Source organism: Silurus aristotelis (assembly GCF_946808225.1).
Source record: "Silurus aristotelis genome assembly, chromosome: 26".
Classification (NCBI taxonomy): domain Eukaryota; kingdom Metazoa; phylum Chordata; class Actinopteri; order Siluriformes; family Siluridae; genus Silurus; species Silurus aristotelis.
The window spans coordinates 8,999,884-9,025,345 of record NC_139599.1 but is presented as its reverse complement, the minus strand read 5'-3'; the positions used below and the strand labels follow the sequence as shown (position 1 = coordinate 9,025,345).

General features: G+C 36.1%; 1 protein-coding gene and 1 long non-coding RNA gene across 2 annotated transcripts in view; one reads left to right on the top strand and one right to left on the bottom strand.

The window, feature by feature from the left end:
- Positions 1-25,462, top strand: part of ubash3ba (ubiquitin associated and SH3 domain containing Ba) — a 49,617-nt gene that overhangs the window by 9,127 nt on the left and 15,028 nt on the right. Inside the window, exons 2-3 of the mRNA XM_083531865.1 lie at positions 21,015-21,068; positions 25,245-25,431. Coding sequence (XP_083387991.1) covers positions 21,015-21,068; positions 25,245-25,431 — 241 coding nt within the window. The remainder of the gene's footprint in view (positions 1-21,014; positions 21,069-25,244; positions 25,432-25,462) is intronic.
- Positions 16,622-19,120, bottom strand: LOC310720918. Its single transcript, XR_014531860.1, has 2 exons — positions 17,546-19,120; positions 16,622-16,857 (listed from the first exon to the last, which is right to left on the bottom strand). It is a non-coding gene; the product is annotated as an uncharacterized lncRNA (long non-coding RNA).

Sequence of the window (25,462 nt, the reverse complement as noted above, 5' to 3'; positions counted from 1 at the left end):
CATTTGGTTAAAATTAGTCTTTAAACATTTAGGCATCAAATCTCCTTGTCTTCAATTAATTGGCCGTTGTTCAAACCATGATCTTTTCTGCTCTAAGAAGAGCTATGAGAAGCTACAGACACTATACATCCATTTCATGAGGTCACAATGAAATTACTATAATATATGTGCAGTGTAGGTAAGTCTTGTGTGTACACATTTTAAGAAACACACACACACGCTGGAAATATTGAGCTTTCTGTACCTGTGTTGGCAGTTAAACAATTTTTCAGAAGTACATGCCCATGTAAGTGTTCAGGGAAACAGTGAGTAAAACTTGAGGTTGGAGTGTTTGAGTTTAGAAACGGCTCAGTTATTTTATTCTAATATGTTTAATAAGTCAGAAAGGCTGACTGAACTTTGCGCCATGCTTGAGTGGGCCTTTGTATATTTTCTGGCAACACTTTCTATTTGAAGGGGCTGCATAATTAGAATGTTTACCAGTCAAGCCATTTTTAAAAAAAGGAACCAACTCTGCATAGCAAGGAAGCTGTCATCAGAGCCTTCCTTACTGTAGACTGGAGCTCAGTGACCAGCCTTCCATGAAGTGGGGATTGCTGTGTGTATTGTAATGTCAGGTTTTTCCAGGCCGATGACCCGGGAGGCGAATTGCCTCGGTGCGCTGGTCAAGACATTATTCAGTATACCGCAATGTGAGGATTGTGTTTGAAACTTTATTAAGGTTAAAAGGTCAACAAAAATAAAGGTTGGAGCATGCCAGATTGGTCAAAATTCTTTTGGGAGCAGGAGGAAGTGGAATAAAAGTGACCTTTCCGAGTGTAGTCTTGCACAGTATGCAGTTAAGCATTAAAAAGGGTGTCATTTGGCCTCAAATATTTTTAAACTAACAAAGTGCTATTTTTTTAAACAAACGTCTTTTTTATTTTTGTATTTTTATAGTGCTTTAAAATTGACACAAACATGCTTATAAAAATATAAAAGTTCAGGATATAACTTTTCCCTGAACTATAGCTGTAATTTTATACCACCTGCCACAGCAGTAGCTAGTGCATTTATTAGTCTACTAGTTGACTCGTATATAAATATATACTGTACATTACATTATAATAAATAATGGTTATGGCATTGCATAATAATATAACAATGCTGGAATATGTACAGTATAACAAAATTGATGAACTAGTATTAGGTTTTATGTCAGACAGCATTATGGGTATGCTTTAAGTTTTACACCTTGTACTAAAAGCTAAATAGCAGGTCACTCAAGGTTTTACACTCCATCCCATGTGAATCATATATTTTTGTGATGCTGGAACAGGTTTGGTTCTCCTAGTTCCTAAGTGAAGGGAAAATGTAATGCTACTGCATCCAAACACAACCGATATAATGGTGTGCCTCAAACGTTTTGGTAATATTTTCACATATGTCAGGTGTCCCAATACTTTTGTCTATACACTATATATAAACTGATTTATCAAACTTGTTCTTTTCTTATTCAAATTTGGACGTTTTCTGCCTCTCCTACTAAAATATTTCTTATTTAGTACAATGCAGTGTGATGCAAAACATCACTGTATAGTCTATATATATATATAATTGATTATCAGGATTTTCATTATGGATTGGGTATTTATAAATTATTTTTAATTATGCAAACCCTGTGTGTAAATCACTGGTAGGGTCAGCTAAGCCTTCTCTATGGCCTAAATTCAGAAAATCAGAACCACTGATTTATGTTTTAATATTAGTGGTGGTTGTCTATGAGTAGGTATTAAATTATTTGCAGTAGTTTATTGTCTTCATTTTGTAGCATTTCTCTCAGGTGCTCTGCTGCAAGGAGCACCGCATATAAGTGTAAGTTTAGGTTAGAGTTTCTATTGATCAGATTTTACATGTTGCCGGCGTAAAAGGTATCTATGTGTCTTGTGCCTTCACTGTCACCACTGCAGGTGTCCTGTAGTTTAAAGTTTATGTTATTCGAAACCGATACTTTAACCAATCAGATTTCGACTTGCTGATTCAGAGGCCCTTTAGACGGAGTGCGCACTAGTCAAAGCTCGCAGACCGCATCGTTAGCAAAGCTAAAATATATATATATATATATATATATATATATGTGTGTGTGTGTGTGTGTGTGTGCTGGACATTGTGAGGAAAGATCAACTAAAACAACTAAATACTTTTGCATTTTCTTACCTGTTGATTTTGCACAGAATACACAATTTGCCTTAATTTAAAATCCCCATCAAAATGGTAATACTTAAAAGAAAGGAAAAAAATGCACAAAAGTGCAATGAAAACCATGAGGTTATATCATCAAATCTAATTTTATTTGTCACTTACATATACATACAGAGTACGACATGCAGTGAAATGCTTGCATGCTGAATCATGAGGTTATTATTGATGCTTCCTCTAGAGATTATGTACAGAATATGATACAGCTGTGGCTGCAGTGAAAGGAGACATGTTGAATTGTGTTCATTGGGTTACTTCCTTTTGGTCTCATGGTGAACTGGACTGGTTTTGCATGTTAATAGTGAGACTCCATGATGTCTGTTTTGATCAGATTAGGTGTTTCAGAGAAAGTATACAGGGAAGTTGGAAAACCAAAGCAGGAATCATACAGTAGGACTAAGACTAGTGGGAGAGTGAATACTAACATAGCCATCCTCATACATGTTCAGCTTGGTTGAGATTTGGTGACAGTGAAAACCATAGCAGATTATTTACCTCATTATCATACTCATCATATCTTTCCTTGAGCCTGCATGCTTTGTGAATGGGAAATGATTAATTGTAGGATATAACTCTAAGGGGACAAAATTCCCTTCAACGCATTAGGCTGCTTTCAGGTAAGTGTTTTGTGATTAGATTCCTGTGGGGTTCCAGCAATTCATCATATACCCATTTTATTGAATTTAAATGAATCCTTTCTTACAACATCATTTGGAATAGCATGTATTGGTAGCTTTGTACAAGGTAAGTGGCAAACTGGGTCAAAGTTCATACTGATTAATGTTGTGTGACTGCAAGGTAAAGTGGCGCCACTTTTTCCATAGGAAAACAATAGCCTTGTTGCCACTTATTGTCTGGAAGCAGCCAGAACAAACAGCTTTCTTTTATTTTTCGCCATTCTGTAAGACCCTGTGATTAGAATATTTTTAACGTTCCCCAAACATGCAAGCTGATTTACTTGCTGATTTTTATGTTTCATAAAAACTAAATAGCGTGTCTTCACCTCATTTCATGTCTGGCTTGATGAAGCTTTCTGCCTAAAGGTGCAAAATACTAGTCAGTGCAAGCCAATACATTGTGCACTTGATCTGTAAATGACTCAAGTCAAAGAGTTACTTTGGGAATGTGCACACAAATGAGTACATCCAGAGGGCAAGTATTACATTTGCACAAATGTAAATTAAACACACTAAAAACACTGCATTGTGTGGAAATGTGAATTAAAGACAAAGCTCCTCCTAATGAGCTGCAAAAATGATGTCATAGCAAGGACAAATAATTCATTTTAACATTTATTTTTAATTATTTAATTAAATGTTATTTTGTTTGCTTCAGGAAATAAATACTTAAATACTTTAATAATAAATAAATATTAAATAAATAAACGTTGCTGACAACAGAACAATATTGCTTCAACCTTCAAGTTAATAAAAGTGTCTACAAATAAATATAATTTTTCTATAAAAATTTAAATAATCATTTCATAGGAAAAGCAACATTTACTGTGCATTCAGAAAGTGTAAAAAATAAATAAAATAATAATAATAATAATAAAAATTAATATATATATATATATATATATATATATATATATAATATATATAATTATTTATTTATTTATTTATTTTTTTTATTGTTTTTTTTTTATTTTATTTTATACATTTTCTGTGATCACAAAACTGAGGGGTATGGAGTGCATTAGGCACAAAACAAATTATGGGGTCCGAATACTTGAATGCATACCACATTTTAAATGAAATTGCCTGAAATCTTATATTTAATGTAATGTTGGAAAGTCCAGTGTTTAACATTTTCAGATTTTGGTTCACTTTACCTGCAGGCACAGAATTTACTTATTATTTAGTATCAGTTCATACTGGAAATTAAATCTAGATGAATTGCAATTTTTATTTAGAAAATAATATCCTTTACTTGAAATACTAGACACTGCACTGACCATTCATCTGTAGCCTGCTCCACATTACAAAAGAGATGGAGCCATCTGAGAACACTGCGTTCTTTAAAATGGCAGAAGCGCCCAGTGTGAATGCTGCTGCGCTGCTGATGCAAATTAGGAGGAAAAATCTATGACCTTTTGGCTTGTAAAATGAGCAGTTCCTGTAAAGGCAGTTTTGAGACATTGATCTGTCATTTCTGTCAAGGTAGAAAATTGTTAAATACACACTGTTTGGTCTAAAAATGTATACCCTTAAAGACGCTTTTCCGGCATTTAGATGGAAACTCCTTGCATCAGAGTAAGCATGAATGTACATCATTTGGTTTTAGAAGCTGAAGTTTTGGGGAAGTAAAAAAAAAAAGAAAAAAAAAAGAGAGCCTGATGTCATAAAATTAAGCAAAAATTTAACTCTGTGTGGTTGGTGTGGTTTTTTTTTTTTTTTTTTTTTTTTTTTTTTTTTTTTTATTATTATTTTTTTTTTATAAAGTAAAGTTGTAAGAAAATGTACAAACTGTATTCCTGCCCCAAGCTAAAATCTTTATTACTAAAAAAGCCATGCCCTTTTTATCTTTTTTGCACGATTTCTGGAAACAAATTACTGTACTGTACTTGCATAATGGAGTGTATATAGCAGCACCAGGATAAGCCGAGCAATTGTATAGCATTGATCTGCACAATTGTTATTTCATTATAAGTATTGGCAAATGACTTTTAGCATATATAAACATTTGTAACTGCTGTTTTATGTGTTTTTGCGTCTGTGCTTTTTATCTTTCTTTCGGGCCTAATAGCTAGTACAGCAGGTATTGTTTTGATCTCGCTCCTTAAAACTTATCACAGCTAATCATCAGTAAAGACAAACCACTCACTACGCATGTGCGATTTCACTAGTCTGACTTGAAAATATGTTGAAATGCACTTTCACTTCCTGTTCGGAAACTTAAAGGTTTTTATTTTCTGTAGTTGTTGCAGTAAAACATGCTTTTTAATGATTTGTTCTTTTCCTACATGTTAATAGGAGAAAAAGGAAAGAACATGATTTCTTGTGGACACACACACTGTATACACACACATGCATGAATCCTCCTACACCACCAGGCTCCTTACGCACTCGCAGCATTTTGTCCGCTGAGAGGAAGTGGCCTGTTTGAGGAAGTGGTTTGTGACCTTTCAAGTGCACCAGAGCTGCCGGGACGTAAAGAAACCCATATGTGCTGAGTGCTGAAACTCAATATGAGAGAGTTCACACTATAGCAAGCATATGCAGAAACACAATTGCAGATGATGCATATAGAATTCATGTAAACTACTGCATTCATGCATTAATATATGTACGCTGTATATACTCTATATAAAATAGAAACAGCGTATTTGAATGCATATATGATCTAATAAAGACTCTGTCTGTAATGGTGTCAACAAATGATCAATTACATGTTACTTTATTAAATGGACAGTTACCAGTGAACAGTTTGGCCACTTGGCTTGGTTTTTGTGGGTTTATTGACTGCTAGTTTAAAAAAGTTGCAGTATATGCCTTTATTGCTTAATGTCTACCATTGAATTCAAATGTCCACTGTGGAGTTCTCTGTAGCAGGCCACATGGCCATGCAAGGTGTGCTTGTTCATCATTATATGGTGTATTATACCATTTATATTATATTATATTAATGGTCATATCACATGACCATTTGTAGGCTTCACCTACTGTGAACAGGAAATCATATTTTATATTGTATTTTTATTTGTTTGTCATTTCTTTTTATCTTATTATATTTAGCATTTTATTTTAAGTGCAACAATTGCTTGCTTTTGTTTTTGTTTCGAAATAGGGGAATTCCTCAAGTGTCTTTATACTGAAGAAAACACACACCTCCCCAAACTAGTTCAGTCTGAAAATCGCTTAAGAGACCAAGATGTCACTGAGGTGTTAAAGTGTGTACAAAAATAATACAATTGCAAGGAAACCACCGTAAACTAACATTTAGCAGTTCTCGTTAGCAGAGATCATTGTTTAACATACATGTAGATGAAGGAGGCTTAATAAGCAGATCTCTGGTTGCATAGCAAATAGCCATTCAAATATAAAATAATATTATTAGAAACTATTTTGTGCAGCATTAATAATGATTCAGTATTGAGGGTGCATGTGCATATAATGTTATATCTTTACCTTATATAGTGCCTGTATATTTTTCCCCTTTATTGAATTAATGTATTACTTTAAAGTATTATAATATTAACATTAACATTAATTTATTTTATTGTATTTGTGTTATGTCTGTATGTTTAGGTTTTTTTTTTTCCTACCAGATTTTATTATTCATTGATAATAAGTATAGTATTTTCTAATATTCTATATAATTTATATATTTTTTTTTTCTTAGTATCTTATCTATATGCATGGCTGCTTTGAAAAAAAAAAAGACTAACCCTAGTCTCCCTTTTTTTTTTTTTTTATGATAAACAAGAAAATTTTTTTTGAATAGAATGAAAGTTTTAAAGGCTACACATTTTTAAGGCAAGTGACAAAGTAAAGAAAAATTTGGGAGACATTTTGCTGAATCTGTGGGTCGATCAAACCAATACGTAGTTAGTCTGAGTAATCATTATTTTCATGTCTATATCTCTATAAACATTTCTATTCTGATGGGAATTTTCCCGTCCAAATCAGCTTGGTGTCCATTTAAGACAATTTGGATTTTTTCCAAGATTTGACCTACAGATAATGATCCAGGTTTTCTTCTACCCTAGAGCTAGAGTTATTCTTACCTTCATGTTTTTGCCACAAGCTGCTGGAATATATATCTACACTAGCAACTCTTATGATTCTTGTGACTCCACCTCATCTGCATGCAGAAAATTAGTGCGTGTTAATACCCGTTGGAACACGGTGTGATTTATACAGTGTTTCATTTACACTTCTTCTTGAGTTTCCATCTCCTGCATCAGCTCGGCTTTAATTGAGATCTAATCAGTTCACCTAGTATTGAAGACACTATTTTACACTTCCTTCTTTATCAACACAATTAATTTTGCTTTATTTGTGATCATTTTCATCCGTGTTTTAGCTTCCTTAAAAGTTTGTTCCCTGTCTGTAGGATTAATGCAGAATGATGTTTAAAAAAAACAAACAAAAAAAAGTAATCTTTATTTTTTGACCAGGTTTATATTTTTTAAATGTTTAACACAGTGCTTTCAAGCTGAAATCCTACAGGTTTTGGTAAAATTCTAAATATAAATGCATGATGCCAGAAGAAATAATATCACTTGTGTATAAGAACAAACCCTTTAAAAATAGATTGCGTTTTTGTTTTCATCTCCCCTAAAGAGCAGAGCATGTTTAGACCTTTTGCTTAGAGGGCAAAAGCTGGGAATTTCCTGTTTCTTTACCAATTCAATTTAACTTGTACTTTTCCAGCATGTACACACTGCACAGCAATGACTACTTCCTAAAATAAAAGTAAAGCCATAACAAAAATCGTTTTAAAATGTTTCATAACTAAACAATATAAACTATGAAAGAAGTGTGGTTTCTACCCACCAGTTGAACTTCACTGTTGCATTTTTGAGAATATTTGATGGTAAAAATATTAGCTTTTTGATTTTTAAAACATTGGCCACATTACATCAGTGTTTTTGGCTGCAAAATATTCCCCAGATGACAAATTTGTTTAGATATTGAATGCACAACTTGAATGCATAATTCATAAAAAGCTCAATGTTATAAGAGAATTGATAACGGATTACATTGAAAGGTGACCTTCGGGTTTTTGTTTGTCTTGTAGGTATTTTTTCAAATAATTTTTTTTATACTAAAGTTTACACTACTTAAACTGAAGAAGCCATCAACTCTACCACTAAACCTCCTGTAGCTCTTCTACTCAATGTGTAGACACACACACACTTTTTTTTGTTTTTTTTCTTTTAAAACATATTGAATAAAAATCATAGTTGGACGGTTTAAAAGTGAGCTTGGTCGAGTGCATGAATAAAAAGAAATGTAAAAGAGCATTGTGTGACAGAGAAGACCTTCTCAAAAGCGGCTAGCAATTAGTGTGTGGTGATAACCGGAGTCAGGAGTGAGCTGGTGCCAAGCAGTCAGCAATGGCACACACTGACTTTGTCTGTAGGCAAGAAATGGCATGAGAAAAGAAAGATGGTTTTGTGTGTGTGTGTGTGAGAGAGTTTGAGTGAGTGTGTGTGTGTGTGAGAGAGAGAGAGATAGATAGATGTGGGTGTGAGAAAAAAATAGACAAGGTTGTGCTGGGCCGAGAAAGAAAATGAAGAATGGAGAGCGTGTTATTTCCATGTTCTTTTTTTATAAACAATATTTATAAAAGAAGAAACAGTGAATGAGTTAACAGAAAAAAGTCTGGCATATATTTGAATGAAACACTAAGTGTAGTCAATCATCTGATGTTTAATTAAAATAAGTTTACACTGGCATTTGATATGCACAAAGGAAGTGGCATCTTTTGAATGTAACGCACTTTGTTTGGCTCATATTTCTCAGTGATGCGATCCACCACTTTGCTTTAACTGTATCCTGATACCTTTTGAAATCCTGTAAATCTGATGCACTGCATATATTAACTGTGGGTGATCTGGCCACTGGTGAGATTATTTGTGTTAGTTGGATAAATTCAGAAAGAAACATGACTGGGCATGCAGTTTTAGGAAAGATAATCCAATGCAATGCAACTTGAGTTGTTTTTATTGAACATTTATGGTTTGAAGTGGTTTATTCTTCTCACAGTTCAGGCCCACACAGCTAGGTTAGAAATTTTCACGCTTGATTTTTCACAAGTCCACTCAAATTACCATGAATCTTTGTAGTAAGTCAATTAAGGACGTCTACTTTTTCATATCAAATAATAGAAAATAGTTCAAATAGATTCATTTCAGCTTCAAATCACTAGATAAGAATTCTATTGGGTCAAAAGGTTTACATATGCAAGTTTGCAGTGTCTTTAAACAGTCCGGAAGCTTTTAGAAGCTTCTGGTTTAGCTGGTTGTCATAATTAGGAGTCAATTGCCCTTGATGTCATGGGAAAATCTAAACAACTCTGCAAAGATCAGAGTAATTTCCAAACAACTAAAGACACCACAAGCATCCATACACATACACAAAAGAAAACCCTGTTTGCCAATCTAAAAATCCTAGGACCACACTTGATGTCAGGGTCAAGATTGGGCTTTACCCCATGCTCTCTACTTAACTTTTTCATACTCTTGACTGGAATGAATGGGCATCGTTTCTGTCACTGCACATTAGAGGTGTCCAAGTTAGACAGCATCCTTGTAATAAGTTCTGAGGTATTTTATGCCAAAAAGCCTTCAGCTTTTGTAGCATAATTATTTGTGGTTACTCAAATGGAATAGAATGAACTTACTACAGAAGCTGTTTAACACCTGTATACTGTGTGAAGGGAAAACCAAGAATGAGTGGGAAACCAGTGAACAGTAACCAATGTATGTGTTGAGGGGGAAAAAACCAGCGTATCAATAATTAGCCACAAAATTTGCTAATCATTAGTCAGCAGACCATGTGGAATATCTGAAAGAGAAAATGCAGAGGGCTGAAAAGGGATGAGCTGTAATTTCCATTCACTGTGTGGAGAATTGAAAGCTACATGGGGCACTCGAAGCCTCCGGAGATGAATGTCCTCAAACGGAAAATAGCAACTGACGAGCTGTGTGACTTTTTGAGGAAGATCTTAGCATGCGTGCTCACATTCACACGATGGCATCCAGGTGTACACACTAACCGAGTGATGATGATGAAACAAATTAATCATTTTGTAGCAAACTGGCAATGAGAGCAGCTAATGTGAAGAGGGACTCAATAAAAACAAGAGACAAGAGATGAGCACACCAAGAGATGTTCATTTATTTCACAATTTAGTCAATTTAGGTCTGTTCAGCTTCTAAAGTTGTGCAGGTTGATTGATTTGACTCACAACAGGATTTTATTTTTTTATATAATTTAATTAATTATTTAATTCATTCATTTTTTTTTGCCATTTGCCTTACTGATGTGCATTTATTTTTTTTACTATCTACCCCTGACCAGTGTTGGGCAAAAACCCGTTACTGTAGCGCAGTTACTTTTGAAGGTAACTAATACTTTAACGCATTTTTTTAAATAAAGTAACTCCGTTACTGTTATCGTATGGTGCGTTGTCCGTTACTTTTATAAAATTAATTAATTTTGGCTGAAGTGTAGACTACAGTCTAACCTGTTTACAGCAGCGACGCATTGTAGGATTGGTGGATGAACCACAGTTAACACGAAGAAGACGCACTGTGGGCGTGTCTCCGTTTAATCAAGTGTGTGCGGCAGTAATGGCGAGGCGAGGCGAGAGCAAGAAGAGTTTCTCAAAGTGGAAATATGCTCATAACGCATATAGATGTATAGACCATAACGCATAAACGGGCATTAATGAGAACATGAAAAAAGTAACTAAAAAGTTACTTTTAACAGTAACGCATTACTTTTTGGTGTAAGTAATAAACAAAGTAATTGAGTTACTTTTTGAATGAAAAAAGTAATTTCTTAGTAACTAGCACAACACTGCCCCTGACACACGTGTAGTTCTAGGCCACATAGTGTTGTTGGTTTGAGAGGATTTGACTGTGTTTTGTGTGTGTGTGTGTGTGTGAGTGAGTGAGTAAAGCAGAGTGTCTGAGTATAGCCACATGCTGACTTATTTCTCATTAAACAGGAAGTAGGTGTCTCCTCATCGAATTTGCCAAAAGAAGTCGACAGCCCAGAACAAGAGACAGGGGAACACACTGCTTGTGTGGTCAGCCGCAGAAAATGCAAGACCTTCAATGCATATATCCTGTCCGTATTTAAAAAAACAACAAAGAGAAAAGGAAAAACAAAAACAAAAACAAAAAACAGAACAGGATCTTTATTTTTATTTATCTTTTTTACTTTCGAAAAATGCCATAGAGGAATATGCAAAATAAGTGCAAATTAACTGTTATTATTGTTAAACACATACATGCGCACACATGAATACATCCTTATTTTCCCTCCCAACTGCATGGGCAGGACATGCAGTTTATAAATAAGTCATTGAGTTCCTGCATGGAGTTCTGACTGGAGAGGAAGGGAGGAAGACTCAACACACACACACACACACACACACACGTTTTACTATACGTATGAGGACCTTCCATGGATATAATTATTGAATGCAGCTAATTAATACTATGGCTATAGATGAATCCTTAGCTCAGTTAAATAAAAAGCTCAACAACAAGCAAATAAATAAATAAATAGTTCACTTAAAGGGGGCCAAGTCAAAGCTGTCACATATTTATTTCCCTGTGTGGTAACCTACTCTCCACTGAGATGTTAAAACCAGTCCAGACACACGTAGACACACTGATAGGCTCTGTATGTGCTACATTCGAACCTAGTTTGACATGTTGTTTTTGTTTGTGGGCCTGAAGTTTCACATGGTTGGATATGTTAAGTTCTGTGTGCAGTCATGTGTATGCCGCGCGTGCTGTGTGTGTGTGTGTGTGTGTGTGTGTGTGTGTGTGCGTGCGTGCGTGCGTGCGCGTGCGTGCGTGTGCGTGCGCATCGCAGGCTTAATTTGTACTTTTGTAATTTTTTGTTGTTTTGTTTGGTATGCATTTAATGTTTGTAGGGTATGCGTATCTGGTGTATGTACATATGCGCACACGTGCGCACGCAAACAAACACACACACACACACACACACACAAACACACACACACACATATATACCGACGCTCCCCACCTTACGAACGAGTTCAAACCGTTCGTAGCATGAATTTGTTTGTAAGTTGTTACTGTGTTCGGTATTGAGTATGCATATCTCCTAATGATGTAAGAGCTATAAATACTATCAAATAAACAATAAAATATACTAAAACAAATAGAAATAATAAAAAAATACACTATACAATATGTTGTATTAAGTAAAAAAAATAAAAAATGAATAATAATAATAATAATAAAAAAATTAACTTATAAAAAATTAATTCGTCCTAGTCCAGTGCGCATCATGTAGACTCGTTATGGTCGATGACTAGCTAGCGGCGGCGGCTCTCCTCCGGTTAGAATTTTTTCACTTTGAGGACAGGTTTGTTTGTATCCACGAAAGTTCATAAAGTGGGGAGTTTGTGTGTAGTGGAAATATATTCTAGTTTGGTGTGTGTGTGTGTGTGTGTGGATGGGTGGATGGCAGGTGTGGTGTAGGACTACTATTCTGCCTCTCTATAATTGCTCACTCTTTCCTTCTTTCTCAAAACTGCACATGCAGGCACACTTTTGAGCTTTAAGGTCCATGGTAAACCCCCTAATGAAAATGTGTCAATACAGAGCATGTGATTACTTACATAGCAACATCCCCATAGTGTACATTTTAAAATTGTTTTAGATTGAAGGAATGCCCCATTAGTCTTCACTTGAGATGTGAGATTTAAGTAAACAAATGTACAGGTTGTCTGCTGTCCTAAAAACATGTAACACACTGTGGGTGGCCTATGGAAAAAAAATTGCACCATTCTTGCCTGCAAAAATGTTCCGTGTCCTTTATTGCATTGCACTGTCTGAACAAACATTGTTTTATCTGTTATAAGATTAGTAGAGGTGAAAAGAGTAAGTAAAATATTTTACTAAAGTAAAAGTACTGGTACTTTGATTAAATTTTACTTAAGTACACTAAAGCTATTGGTTTAAAAATTTACGTTATAGCTCATTTAAAATTTACTGTTAGGTTTTTTAACAGCAGGGGAGGGGTGGAGGATTCTAGTGTACACCTTTACAAATTAAAGGGCAATAACAAAAAAACAACAGTCCATGACTTTAGACTAATGTTTTACAGCAAAAAGTAAAAAATAAATATCCTGTTATACAGTCCTTTCTGATTCAGACAGCGAGTGCATGCATTTACCAACAATTATTTTTGATGTCCTTTTGCTTTCAGCCTGGTCTGCATCACTGTCATCTGTCTTGTCCGTCTCCATCTTTCTTTCTTGTAGGTTTAGCGTGTTTGTTCCACCGCCCATCATCCAATCAGTGCAGTAATTTCCAGGGCACATTTTTTCCCCCTTGCATTATTTTTTATTATTATTATTACTTTTTTTTTTTTTACTCAGTAACGGATGATTTTAATGATTTTAAATGTAGCAATAAGTAAAAAAAAAGTAAAGTACAATACTTCAGACAAAACATACTTAAGTAAAATTACAGATTTTAAAAACTACGTTAAAAAGTATAAGTACACAAAAAATAAAATAAAATAGTGTTAATAATTAATGCGAGTTAAAGTAATTTGTTACTTCTCACCTCTGAAGATTAGTCAGGACACTGTTTAGTTTCTGTGTGTATCATGGTACTGAAAAATGGAGGGGCTGCGCAAATAAATTTAACTTTTTAAATAAATAAACAAATAAATATGTATAAAAAAAAAATGTAAACCTGAGACATGTGCGCCATTACCCCCAAAACAGGCGGTGGTAATTAGAAAGTTGTAAATTACATTTACAGCATTTGGCAGACACCCATATCCAGAACACAATCAAGCAGTTGAAGGTTAAGGGACTTGCTCAAGGGCCCAGCCCTTGGTGATTTTGGGATTTGAACTTGTGTCCTACCGATCCAAAGCCCAGTGTCTTTACCACTTCCACAGGATTCCATTGGTATAAAGAATGAGTGATTTTTGAGTCACTTGAGCATTTCCACTTCAACCACATCTCATTGACCTAATATTGTGCACAGGGGCATTGTAATGCTGGGGCACGGTTGCACCCCTTCATTATAGTAATGGGAAATTGTAATACTACAGTATTTTTTAAAAATGTCCTTCACATTTTTTCTGCATCAGTATGGGAAAGGGGGGAAAGAATGTCATTGAGCATACTCACAAGGACATGAGAATGCTGTTGTAAAAGTGTCAGATGTGCGGCATGCTTCTTTCTTTTCATCGCTAGCAGCTAGAGGTGTACATCGGAAATAAGATCCTGCGTGACCCATAGGACCAACGGAAATTTGTGGGATTGGATGTTGTGGGTTAGTTTGGGGGGAAAAAAAACATCTAGATATATTGGGAAAATATTGCAGGCACTAATGCCCGTAGGCAGGATTGGTCAGACTTTCTGTGGGAAGAGGATTTGTCAAAATTCTTTTAAAATTTAAATAGACAGAAATGGGTTGAAGAAATCGCACACAACTCTGCTGGCAAGTACTACCTCCACAATAACTAACTGAGGAATCTAGCAAGTTATGCCAGGAGTGGAACTGATTATAAGATAACCTGAGCCTTCCTCTGAAAGAGAATTAAAACACGTTTCAACATTAGGCATTGCTTCAACTAACAAGCCAAAGAAAATTGTTTTTAATTTCTTATAGTCAGAGTTTAACATAGTTAAGTGAACTGTTTTGGAGTGAATATGTTTTTGCTGGCCAGTCAAATCTTTTTTTATACAGAGTCATGAGTGGGGAATCCTAAAATTGTTCTCTATTTACTCATTCTTCAGTACTGGAACTAAACTTTGGCAGTGGATGATCATATCATGTGAGTACACAAGAACAAATGAACAGTAATGAATATTGAAATGCACCCTGCAATCAGGGTAATCAGAAAACTGGGAAACAACTCAAAACGAATTGAATGCAAGTAAACTACTTATAAAAGAAAAAATTTAATCTGTGTTTTTTTGTACAAAATGTAATGTACTCTTAATTAGCATTGGTTGTAAACTGAAGTTATCTGGGTTGTTTTGCATTAAGATCTGTAAGTATTGTGTAAGAGCTTGTGAATATGTTTGGACTTCTGGTTACTTTCTACTCTAAGGACAGTGGCTGCAGAAATAAGTGGAAATAGATTAACTAAAACAGACGAAAGTTGGAAAAACATGCTCTGATCTTTTATTCTGATCTTTCCAGTTTTAAACTAAATGACATAATGGAAAAGGGAGAAAAGTGTGATGTGTTTGAGAAAGAGTGTGAGACAAACAGTAACATGTAGCTCCTATAGAACAGTGTCTGTGTGTGAAAAATGGAAAATGTGTTAGTATGTGTGTCTCATGCCTTCACATGGAGACATATGTGTAAGCTTCTAACTGCTGATGTGTTCTAGTTTTTAAATGTGTAGAAACATACACATTTTTATTGTTTTCCAGTGTGAACATTTTGTACTTGTAAGTGTGAAAGTTGATCTAAGATGTGTCTGCTTGCATTTGTGTGGCCATATGGCAACGTATGAGGGGTGTTTCCCCATCCCAGAATGCAGTGAGGCAACATGGAGTGATGTGCCTGAGGGAGGGTTGGCAAATGCCTGACTAAATATAGAATGATTGAGCATGAACTCTGACCTTAGTGGCCACACACACACACACACACACACACACACACACACACACACACACACACACACACACACAGGCTTTCCCCTAGTGTCTGAATAAAGACCCACACAAAATGACTCAATGGAGATCTGTACACATTCAGTACTGGCTCATAGTGTCTCAATTACAACACTTATTGTGTATAGAAATTATTCTGCCCTTTCTTTCTAATTACACTGAGAATAATGGAAAGTTTTATCTTATTTAGGGAGGGCCTGGAGCAGAATGTTGAGTTGTTTGTATTTTTTTTCCCATTAAAATACAAAAGACTTTTACATGTTTTTTAGGTTGTTTTCTATAGAAATGTTTTTGCAAATTAGACTGGAAAGTGCATGTCCTACTGTTTGCATGTCAGCAAAATTTCAGTTTTTCACATTTTTCTTTTTGTCAATTGATCAGATTTGCTTTTCTTCTATATACATTTTCAACTAATCAACTAACATTTGTATTTTGTACAATTGTATAACTGGTATTTTGTAAACCGCCGATCACTTTAAATTTTCACGCACAATAGGCGCAAGAGTTTGCACAGAATGGTGTAAAAAAAAAAGGCTTGTGTGTGTGAAAAGATCTTGTTGGGAGAGGTCAGACGAGAATGTCCAGGCCAGTGTCTTCATAATTCAGACCACTGCTCCTTATAACTGTAGTAAGCAGCAAGCATCTCAAAATACGCAAAAACGCTGAATCTTTAGGCAGATGGACAACAGCAGTATGATCCACTCCATGAACAATTTCTATAGATATTAGTGGGCATAGATGCACCAAAACAGATGAAGACTGTAAAATCATCTTTTTCGATCTTTTTCGAGTTTTAAACTAAATAAATATTCTACCTTTAACCCCAGATAATGAACACCTTTCCACCCTTCAGGAATTTTATGCAATGTTTGGGCTCTATTTGTTAATCCAATTACTTTTTTGGAGAGAACTTAAATGGATATGATTAATCTGTAGGAAGATTAACATCGGATTTCCTGCAGATTAAACTCAATCTATTATGACACCAGTGGCAAAGTATGCAAGTGAGACCTGAAACAATCAACAAGAAGTTTAATGTCTTCCAGCAGAGCTGTCTATTCGAAATCCTTAAGATCCTATATTATGATCATTTCGATAACAAAGAAGTGCTCCGGAGTGTCATATATGAGCTCCATATCATGGTCACCCTCACTTTGACTGGATAGTCATGTTCTCCAAACTAGGAACCATTGTGTTCTCAAGCCTGCAGTAATATGAGATATAGCCACCCAAATGTCAACAATGATGCACCTGAAACAAATGGAGAAGAAAGTTTATTCAAAACCTAGTTAATGCGCAATATGCAATAAAACTAAGAAATATTAGTACATTTTGTTTAGAATATTATACCTAATAGTCGTTTTGGATATTATTTAGTATTACACCACCAACACTGTCCATTGTTTGATTATTTTCCGTCCACCTTTTTAAAAATATCAGTGAATTTTATTCTCCCCTTCCTCAGTACCCAAAGAAGTACCAAAATAATTTTCTACATAAAACCAGTCGATTAACTACTATCGCAGTCTAATCCAATGCTAAGGATAGTTAACAGATCCTTGTGTAATTTTCATGTTGTCATTTAGGAAAGTTAATAACAATCATCTTCCAGCAAACCACCCAAATATGGCATGAATCCAATAAGAAGAATTCTGTTTATAACCATGGAGATTACATTTTGTTGCATCTCTCTTCATATTGAGCCTCATGGACAAAAGAGCTCATGATCATGACTCACCATGCATTTCTCCCTGCTGTCAATGAGTGCACTGCTCGTGATTATAATCAATAGCATGGTGCTTTTTTGACAGACACCAGCCTAAGTGCTTCTCAGGACAGCAACCAAACCCGAGTCATAAAACAGTCAGTCAAACAATGAATTAGACAATCTCACAAGTAAAAGTTTAAACTGGATCGACTGCGTACATTTTAGACTTACTCTTATTTCCGGTGTGGTGAGAAACTCTATGGAGGCGGGTGGAGGATTATTCTGATTACAAAACATTTCCTGTCTTTTGTTCTTTGTGTTACATGCATCTGTGTGCTTGTTTAGCTCAACGGTTAGCGGTTTTCCCTGATCATTTTTTATTTCTGGCCTGCCTTCTTCTCTCTTGCCATTTAAACTCATGTTACCACTCTAGATTAGCCTACTGCACCCAAGGACCAATAAAGATTCTGCTGCTCCTTCTGCTGCATTGAATTGTGAATTCTGGTTGGTGCAGTTCAGGATGTCATGAATGGTTTTATTTTGAAGTGACTGGAAAAGGGCTGTTCCTGTGGAATTCTGGGTAGTGCAGTTCGAGAGTTTAAAATGCATGGTTGCTCATGGCAAAACTATGCTTTATTGATTTCTGGGTAATGTAGTCTGTAGTCTAGTTTGGGTCTGGTTTTTATTTTGCTAAACTCCTTGTCTTGATGTTAATTTTATTCCTCTTTATCTCTGTCAGTATAACCTTCAGTACTGCAAAGTCCTTCCACATTATATTAATTGTTCACTTGCTCAATGAGCAATGGGCATTTTATTGCTTGCAATGCGTTATGGATAATGTATCCATACCCACCACCCCTCCCACTCTGTGCTGTGGGCTTTATCAGATGGTGCTGCTCTGGCTCCCCCGAGCTCTGGTGAGCCTACGTGATTTTTAGAGCTTTTATAAAAAGACACTAATTAGATTTGAGGCTGTAATTTTATAAGCTGCAAGTGAGGAAGAGAAAAAGACTCTTGTGTCAGCTGACTTGTGAGCAAATGGGCAGTTTAGTGAAACCTCCTATTGGATTATATGCAATTATACTGCCCAGACAAGCACGATTATCTTTCACAGGAGAGTATTATAGACAATTAGGCTGTACTTTTATATGTTCGTATGCTTAAGTATGATTCATATTTATGTGGCCTTTTCTACTATAATTATGGCTCTGCCAGGACTTGGGGTGGAAATGATGTGTGTGTGGGCTATGGCTTGTGTGTACTGTCTCTTTTTTTGTGTGTGTCTAGTCACGTCTTCCTAATGTGGGCCGTATGTGTCACTTCAGTCCTAATTAGGTCTTATTACGAATGCCGCCATGCTAAACGCGGAGCTAAGGACACATTCAAACTCATTTGATCATTTTATGAACAGGACTTCTCTCTGACACGTTTCCTTTGCGGTCAGCAGTCTTTTCACCCAACTCGAAGCAAAAGCAAGTTTTTTTTTTTAAAACAGCCTTCTCACTGTCAGCGCAAAAGGCACATAGCTCCAGAAAGCTTAGAGCAAAAAGTCCTGTGTCAACCAGTTCGGTCACCTGGATCAGTTAACTCTGAGATTGGATAATTTTTCAGAGATTGAGTTTCTGAAGTGAGTCAGCCACAGCCTCTAATGTAACTGACATTTCAGTTCCACTATAAGACAGCAGGATATGAGACTTTTAATGTTTTTTTTGTATTTTAGTATAGAAGCCAAATCTATTTTATTAAGAGTCCTGAGTTTCTACTCATATAATAAAGCTTTATATTAGAAGTCACTGCCATGTATAGACTTTGGAGAAATGAATAATTCTTGTTTGTTTTTATATATATATATAATTTTTATATATTTTTTAATGATTTTATTAACCCGAGATAAATACAGCGCGCATTTCTGTTTGACCATTTTTATGGAACACATAAAGAAATTAATATAAAAGAGGCTAAATTAAAACTTTCAACGGAACACACGTTGTCACAACATCCTTTTTTTTACTCAGATATATATATATATATAAAAATAAAAATAAAAACTCCAGAATGTTTTAATTTTTTTCTATCCACTAAACATTTTTTTTACTGATGCGCCAAGTCTCAAATTAAGCACCGAAATCCACCTTGATGCACACATCCAGCAAATAAAACCTTCTGTGTGGAAACATAGCAAGTGTTCCGTTTGGTGTCCTGATGATTTCTGTAATTTGAAAACATTTACCAGTAAATTTTAATACACATAAAATGTGTGTGTGTGTGTGTGTGTGTGTGTGTGTGTGTGTGTGTGTGTGTGTGTGTGTGTGTGTGTGTGTGTGTGTGTGTGTATATATATATATATATATATATATATATATATATATATATATATATATATATATTGAAATCATAAAAAATAAAAAAAAACACAGTAGAATCTTAGAGCTATGTTTAATAGTGAAGTTAAGAGCATTTCCACACACACAATGCAACAGTAACTCAAGGGGATGGGACTAAACCGCTATGTAGCCTTAAGAAAACCACTTAATTTTTTTTTTTATTATTTATTATTATTATTTTTTTATTTTTATTTTTTACATTTTTAATTTTTTTTTTTAGGTCAGCCGACTACCTAAATACACTGATTGACCCGGTTATTCCATCAAAAGATTTTTCTTCCTAGATGGCATGGGCATATTCCAAGATGACAATAACAGGATTCAGTGGACTTTAATTGTGAAAGAGAAAGCATGAGGCATCATTTTCACACGAATTGGCAACCACAGAGTCCAGACCTCATTTAGGGATGTGCTGGAGATATGTGTGGTCTGATTCTCCCATCATCAATACAAGATCTTGGTGAAAATTTACTGCAACTTTGGACAGGAATAAATATTGTGACATTGCAGAAGCATATTGAAACAATGCCGCGGTCCAACAAAATATTAGTGTGTGATTTTGGGTTTTTTTTGGCAGGCAGTGTATGTGTGTATATGTATGTATATGTGAGACACAAATAATTACAAATAACTCAAATAATTGCTGGCAGAACTATTAATGGTGCAATAATGATAATTTGCTTTAATTATGATTACCTTTATGACTAAAGGCATTACCAGGAAATGTTATATTTTATAATGAAGAAGTTTTAGAATAGCTAGAATAGATTGTTGTGGTTGTCAAAAGTCAAGTGTTACACATTTATATCAACAAGCTGATTAGAAATGTTGCATGAAAGAAACTATTCCTCAGAGCATCTGACAAAATGGGGAGGACAGTGTTCTGAAAAAAAGAAAATCTTCAAATCCAACCTTTTAAAGGACAAACCATATGACATAGCAGCTGTTTTCCCTTCTTTTTTTCCTATTGGGGGTTTAGATTAAAGACTCGATGAATTAATCTTACCACTATGTGATGGCATGATGATGATGAAGATTATGGTGAATTTACGTATGGCTTTTGGACTTTTTTTTTTACTCTGCTGAAGGCAGAGGTATGCCTGTTATCTTAACAACTTCCTGAGCACTCGTGTTCTGATAAACATCCTCCGGAAAAGAGACTATTGATTTTGTGACCAGTGTAGGAATGGAACTGATCTCATGTTCGTTCTCTCTCTCTCTCTCTCTCTCTCTCTCTCTCTCTCTCTTTCTCTCTCTCTCTCTCTGTCTCTGTCTCTGTCTCTCTCTGTCTCTCTCTCTCTCTCTGTTCCCCTCAGGCTGAAAGCATTGGTTTCGACCGGTGGCAGAAATGTACAAGCAGCCTGCGACTGGTGAGTAATCACATACACATATATATACACACACACACACACACATGACCTGATAAAAGTCAACGTAGCTATTTGCCAGCTGCCTTTATGAGTCTATTAGGTCTACTTCTGTGGCCATTAAAGTTAATCACAATGTGCAGCTGCTACAAACACACACTTATTCTTAACACCCACCAATCCCTAGCCCTCTTCAGACTCATGTACCACCATTTTAAACGAAAAACTGTATCCAGCATTACTTTGTCTGTTTTCTAGGTTTTTGTCTAAAACAGTTGTCTTTTGTGTGTATAATCACATTTAAAAAGATGTTTGTGTCCAATTAAAAAAATTGTGTGTGTGTGTGTGTGTGTGTGTGTGTGTGTGTGTGTGTGTGTGTGTGTGTGTGTGTGTTACAATATGCATGCTTGTATATGTTTACTAATAAATTTGAAACTGTCCAATTGCTTTAGAAACACAAGAAAATGACAATTTCATGCACCGTATAATCAGCCATACCGATGGTCCTTACCTCAGGCTTTACTTTTGCTAGGGAATCTTGCTGTACTCTTAAAATTAATGTCTTACACCAGTTCACCAATTTATACGAGGTGGTATCAAAATGTTTAGAGACTATGCTTGTAACACAGCAACAGATGGCCGCACAAGGCTGCACGCTCAGTCACATGGAGCACCGACCTTCATAAGTCTTTGTGCCAAAACTATCTACTTAGGGAGTTGTGCAACTTGTGTTATTCTGACCACATTCTTTACCATGTATGCAATTTCATCATGGACAGCATGTTACAACAAAGAGCAAACAATAAATTTCTGCCATTGAGACATTTGACATGATTCTGCAAGTTTTCGGCGATGCTGCAATGAATCGTCCGTGGTGTTTTTAATGGCATGTGTGCTTCAAGAGCAGAAGAACATGGAATACGATGAGTGATCAGGAAGCCTTTTAATGAGCTCAACTGCCAGAAATGTTAAAACCATTTGGCAACTTGTGTATGATAATCATCTAAGAACAATCCACAACATTGCTGCCACTCGCTGTGTGTCATAAGGAGCAGTCCAGGCAATCCTCACGTTTGATTTGAAGATGCGCTAAGAACTCACTCAGCGTGCCGTGGATGACCAGTGCTTCATGTTGAAGATCATTACCAGTGACGAAACTTGTCTTTAAGCATCAGTCTTCACAGTAGAAGAGCCCATCACCTCCAAGACCAAAAAAGGCGAGGCAGGTGCATACTCATCATCTATTTCGCCATTTCGTGGCATTGTGCATCGAGAATTCGTCCCCAGGGGTCAGGCGGTCAAAAGTGAGTTCTACTGGCATGTTTTAAGACGTATGAGGGAGGACATTCGGCGAAAGCGACTGGACCGGTGGCACTTATTCTTGAAACTTTTTGACCATTTATTAAGGTGTTGTTTTAATACTGTATATGACACTGCAGTATAAAATGTATATTAAAAAGGTATATTGGTAAGCTATGTCACAATGCTAATTCTATGTTTCTCCAGCACTTACATCTGAACAAGTAAATGTTTGTGTAAAAACAGTTTGCTACAATGGCTTAGGGCTACAATTGTGACAGTTTTGCACTCAGGTGTCCATCAGTGAACATTTGATAAGCTCTGGATGAAGCTATAATGAATGGAAATTTAATGTCCCCATGTTTCTTCCTCATACTATTTCAGGGAGTTTTTCCATGTCACCGTCACAATTGTCTTGCTAATTAGGGAACAGATTTATAGGGACAGATTTCTGACATTGCACGGCACGGTTGAATTTAAGCTTTTTGCTACCTAGCATATCTGTTCAATGTTTGTAATAATAATTGTAATGTCTTTACTTTAAAAAACTTGACTGCTATTAAATCTGACAATATGCTGATATAAATTAAGACCCCCAACTAAAGATGAGCTAGCTAACTAGCGGTTAGTTTATTAGCTAGCTCGTTCCCACAGCAGGAAGTGGAAGTGGTTTTTAGTTGCATATTATATATAATATATACAGTGAAGAAAATAAGTATTTGAACACCCTGCTATTTTGCAAGTTCTTCCACTTAGAAATCATGGAGGGGTCTGAAATTGTCATCGTAGGTGCATGTCCACTGTGAGAGACATAATCTAAAAAAAAAATCCAGAAATCACAATATATGATTTTTAAACTATTTATTTGTATGATACAGCTGCAAATAAGTATTTGAACACCTGTCTATCAGCTAGAATTCTGACCCTCAAAGACCTGTTAGTCTGCCTTTAAAATGTCCACCTCCACTACATTTATTATCCTAAATCAGATGCACCTGTTTGAGGTCGTTAGCTGCATAAAGACACCTGTCCACCCCATACAATCAGTAAGAATCCAACTACTAACATGGCCAAGACCAAAGAGCTGTCGAAAGACACTAGAGACAAAATTGTACACTTCCACAAGGCTGGAAAGGGCTACAGGGAAATTGCCAAGCAGCTTGGTGAAAAAAGGTCCACTGTTGGAGCAATCATTAGAAAATAGAAAAAGCTAAACATGACTGTCAATCTCCCTCGGACTGGGGCTCCATGCAACAACTTACCTCGTGGGGTCTCAATGATCCTAAGGAAGGTGAGAAATCAGCCCAGAACTACCCGGAAGGAGCTGGTCAATGACCTGAAAAGGGCTGGGACCACTGTTTCCAAGGTTACTGTTGGTAATACACTAAGACGTCATGGTTTGAAATCATGCATGGCACGGAAGGTTCCCCTGCTTAAACCAGCACATGTCCAGGCACGTCTTAAGTTTGCCAATGACCATTTGGATGATCCAGAGGAGTCATGGGAGAAAGTCATATGGTCAGATGAGACCAAAATAGAACTTTTGGGTCATAATTCCACTAAACGTGTTTGGAGGAAGAAGAATGATGAGTACCATCCCAAGAACACCATCCCTACTGTGAAGCATGGGGGTGGTAGCATCATTCTGTGGGGGTATTTTTCTGCACATGGGACAGGGCGACTGCACTGTATTAAGGAGAGGATGACCGGGGCCATGTATTGCGAGATTTTGGGGAACAACCTCCTTCCCTCAGTTAGACCATTGAAGATGGGTCGAGGCTGGGTCTTCCAACATGACAATGACCCAAAGCACACAGCCAGGATAACCAAGGAGTGGCTCTGTAAGAAGCATATCAAGGTTCTGGTGTGGCCTAGCCAGTCTCCAGACCTAAACCCAATAGAGAATCTTTGGAGGGAGCTCAAACTCCGTGTTTCTCAGCGACAGGCCAGAAACCTGACTGATCTAGAGAAGATCTGTGTGGAGGAGTGGGCCAAAATCCCTCCTGCAGTGTGTGCAAACCTGGTGAAAAACTACTGGAAATGTTTGACCTCTGTAATTGCAAACAAAGGCTACTGTACCAAATATTAACATTGACTTTCTCAGGTGTTCAAATACTTATTTGCAGCTGTATCATACAAATAAATAGTTTCAAAAATCATACAGTGTGATTTCTGGATTTTTTTTTTAGATTATGTCTCTCACAGTGGACATGCACCTACGATGACAATTTCAGACCCCTCCATGATTTCTAAGTGGGAGAACTTGCAAAATAGCAGGGTGTTCAAATACTTATTTTCCTCACTGTATATAAAATATTATAGTTCAGTCTGTATATTTATCCTGCTATTTGTAAAACAAATAAGCAGGTTATGATAAGTTTGTAAGATTTTTTTCACACCCAATAGCTAGGTAATTTACTCCTACACTAAATAGTTTACACTGACTTTTCCCTTAGGAAGTTTCTTTTCAACTCAGTTCATCAGTTCACTTTTATCTTCTAAATTAGCTTGTGTAATAACACAATTTGCAGAAATGAGTCCCAAATCCGTTTGCTCAGAACATTTCTACTAATGACTGATAATCTCATTGTAATATTAAGTGAGGCATATCTAGTGGGGGAGGATTTGAATCCTGTCAGGAAAAAAGGTTCAACCTGGATTTATTTTCCTTTTCCTGGCTTTCTACTGCCCTCTGCTGATATTCCATTAATTCCCCTGCATTTCCTCTTAAAGCAAGGGAGTGAAAGCTTGTAAAATGAAGACCAGCAGTCCTAGAACAACACATTTCATTTAGCAGTGTGTTTTATTAACAGCCAATCCTGGAAAATAAATGTTGTAATATTCTCATTCAGAAGTTTCCATTTCTGTTTCTGCTGGCAGGTTATTCTCTCATGTGGATGACCCGTTTCTTGACGACCCCTTGCCAAGGGAGTTTGTGTTGTACCTACGCCCAAGCGGACCGCTGCTCCATCAGCTTTCTCAGTTCTGGCAGCAGAGTCGTGCTATGTGTGGCAAAAACAAAGCTCATAACATTTTTCCTCATATCACGCTCTGCCAGTTCTTCATGGTCAGACTCATTTACAGTTGCTTTTTTAACT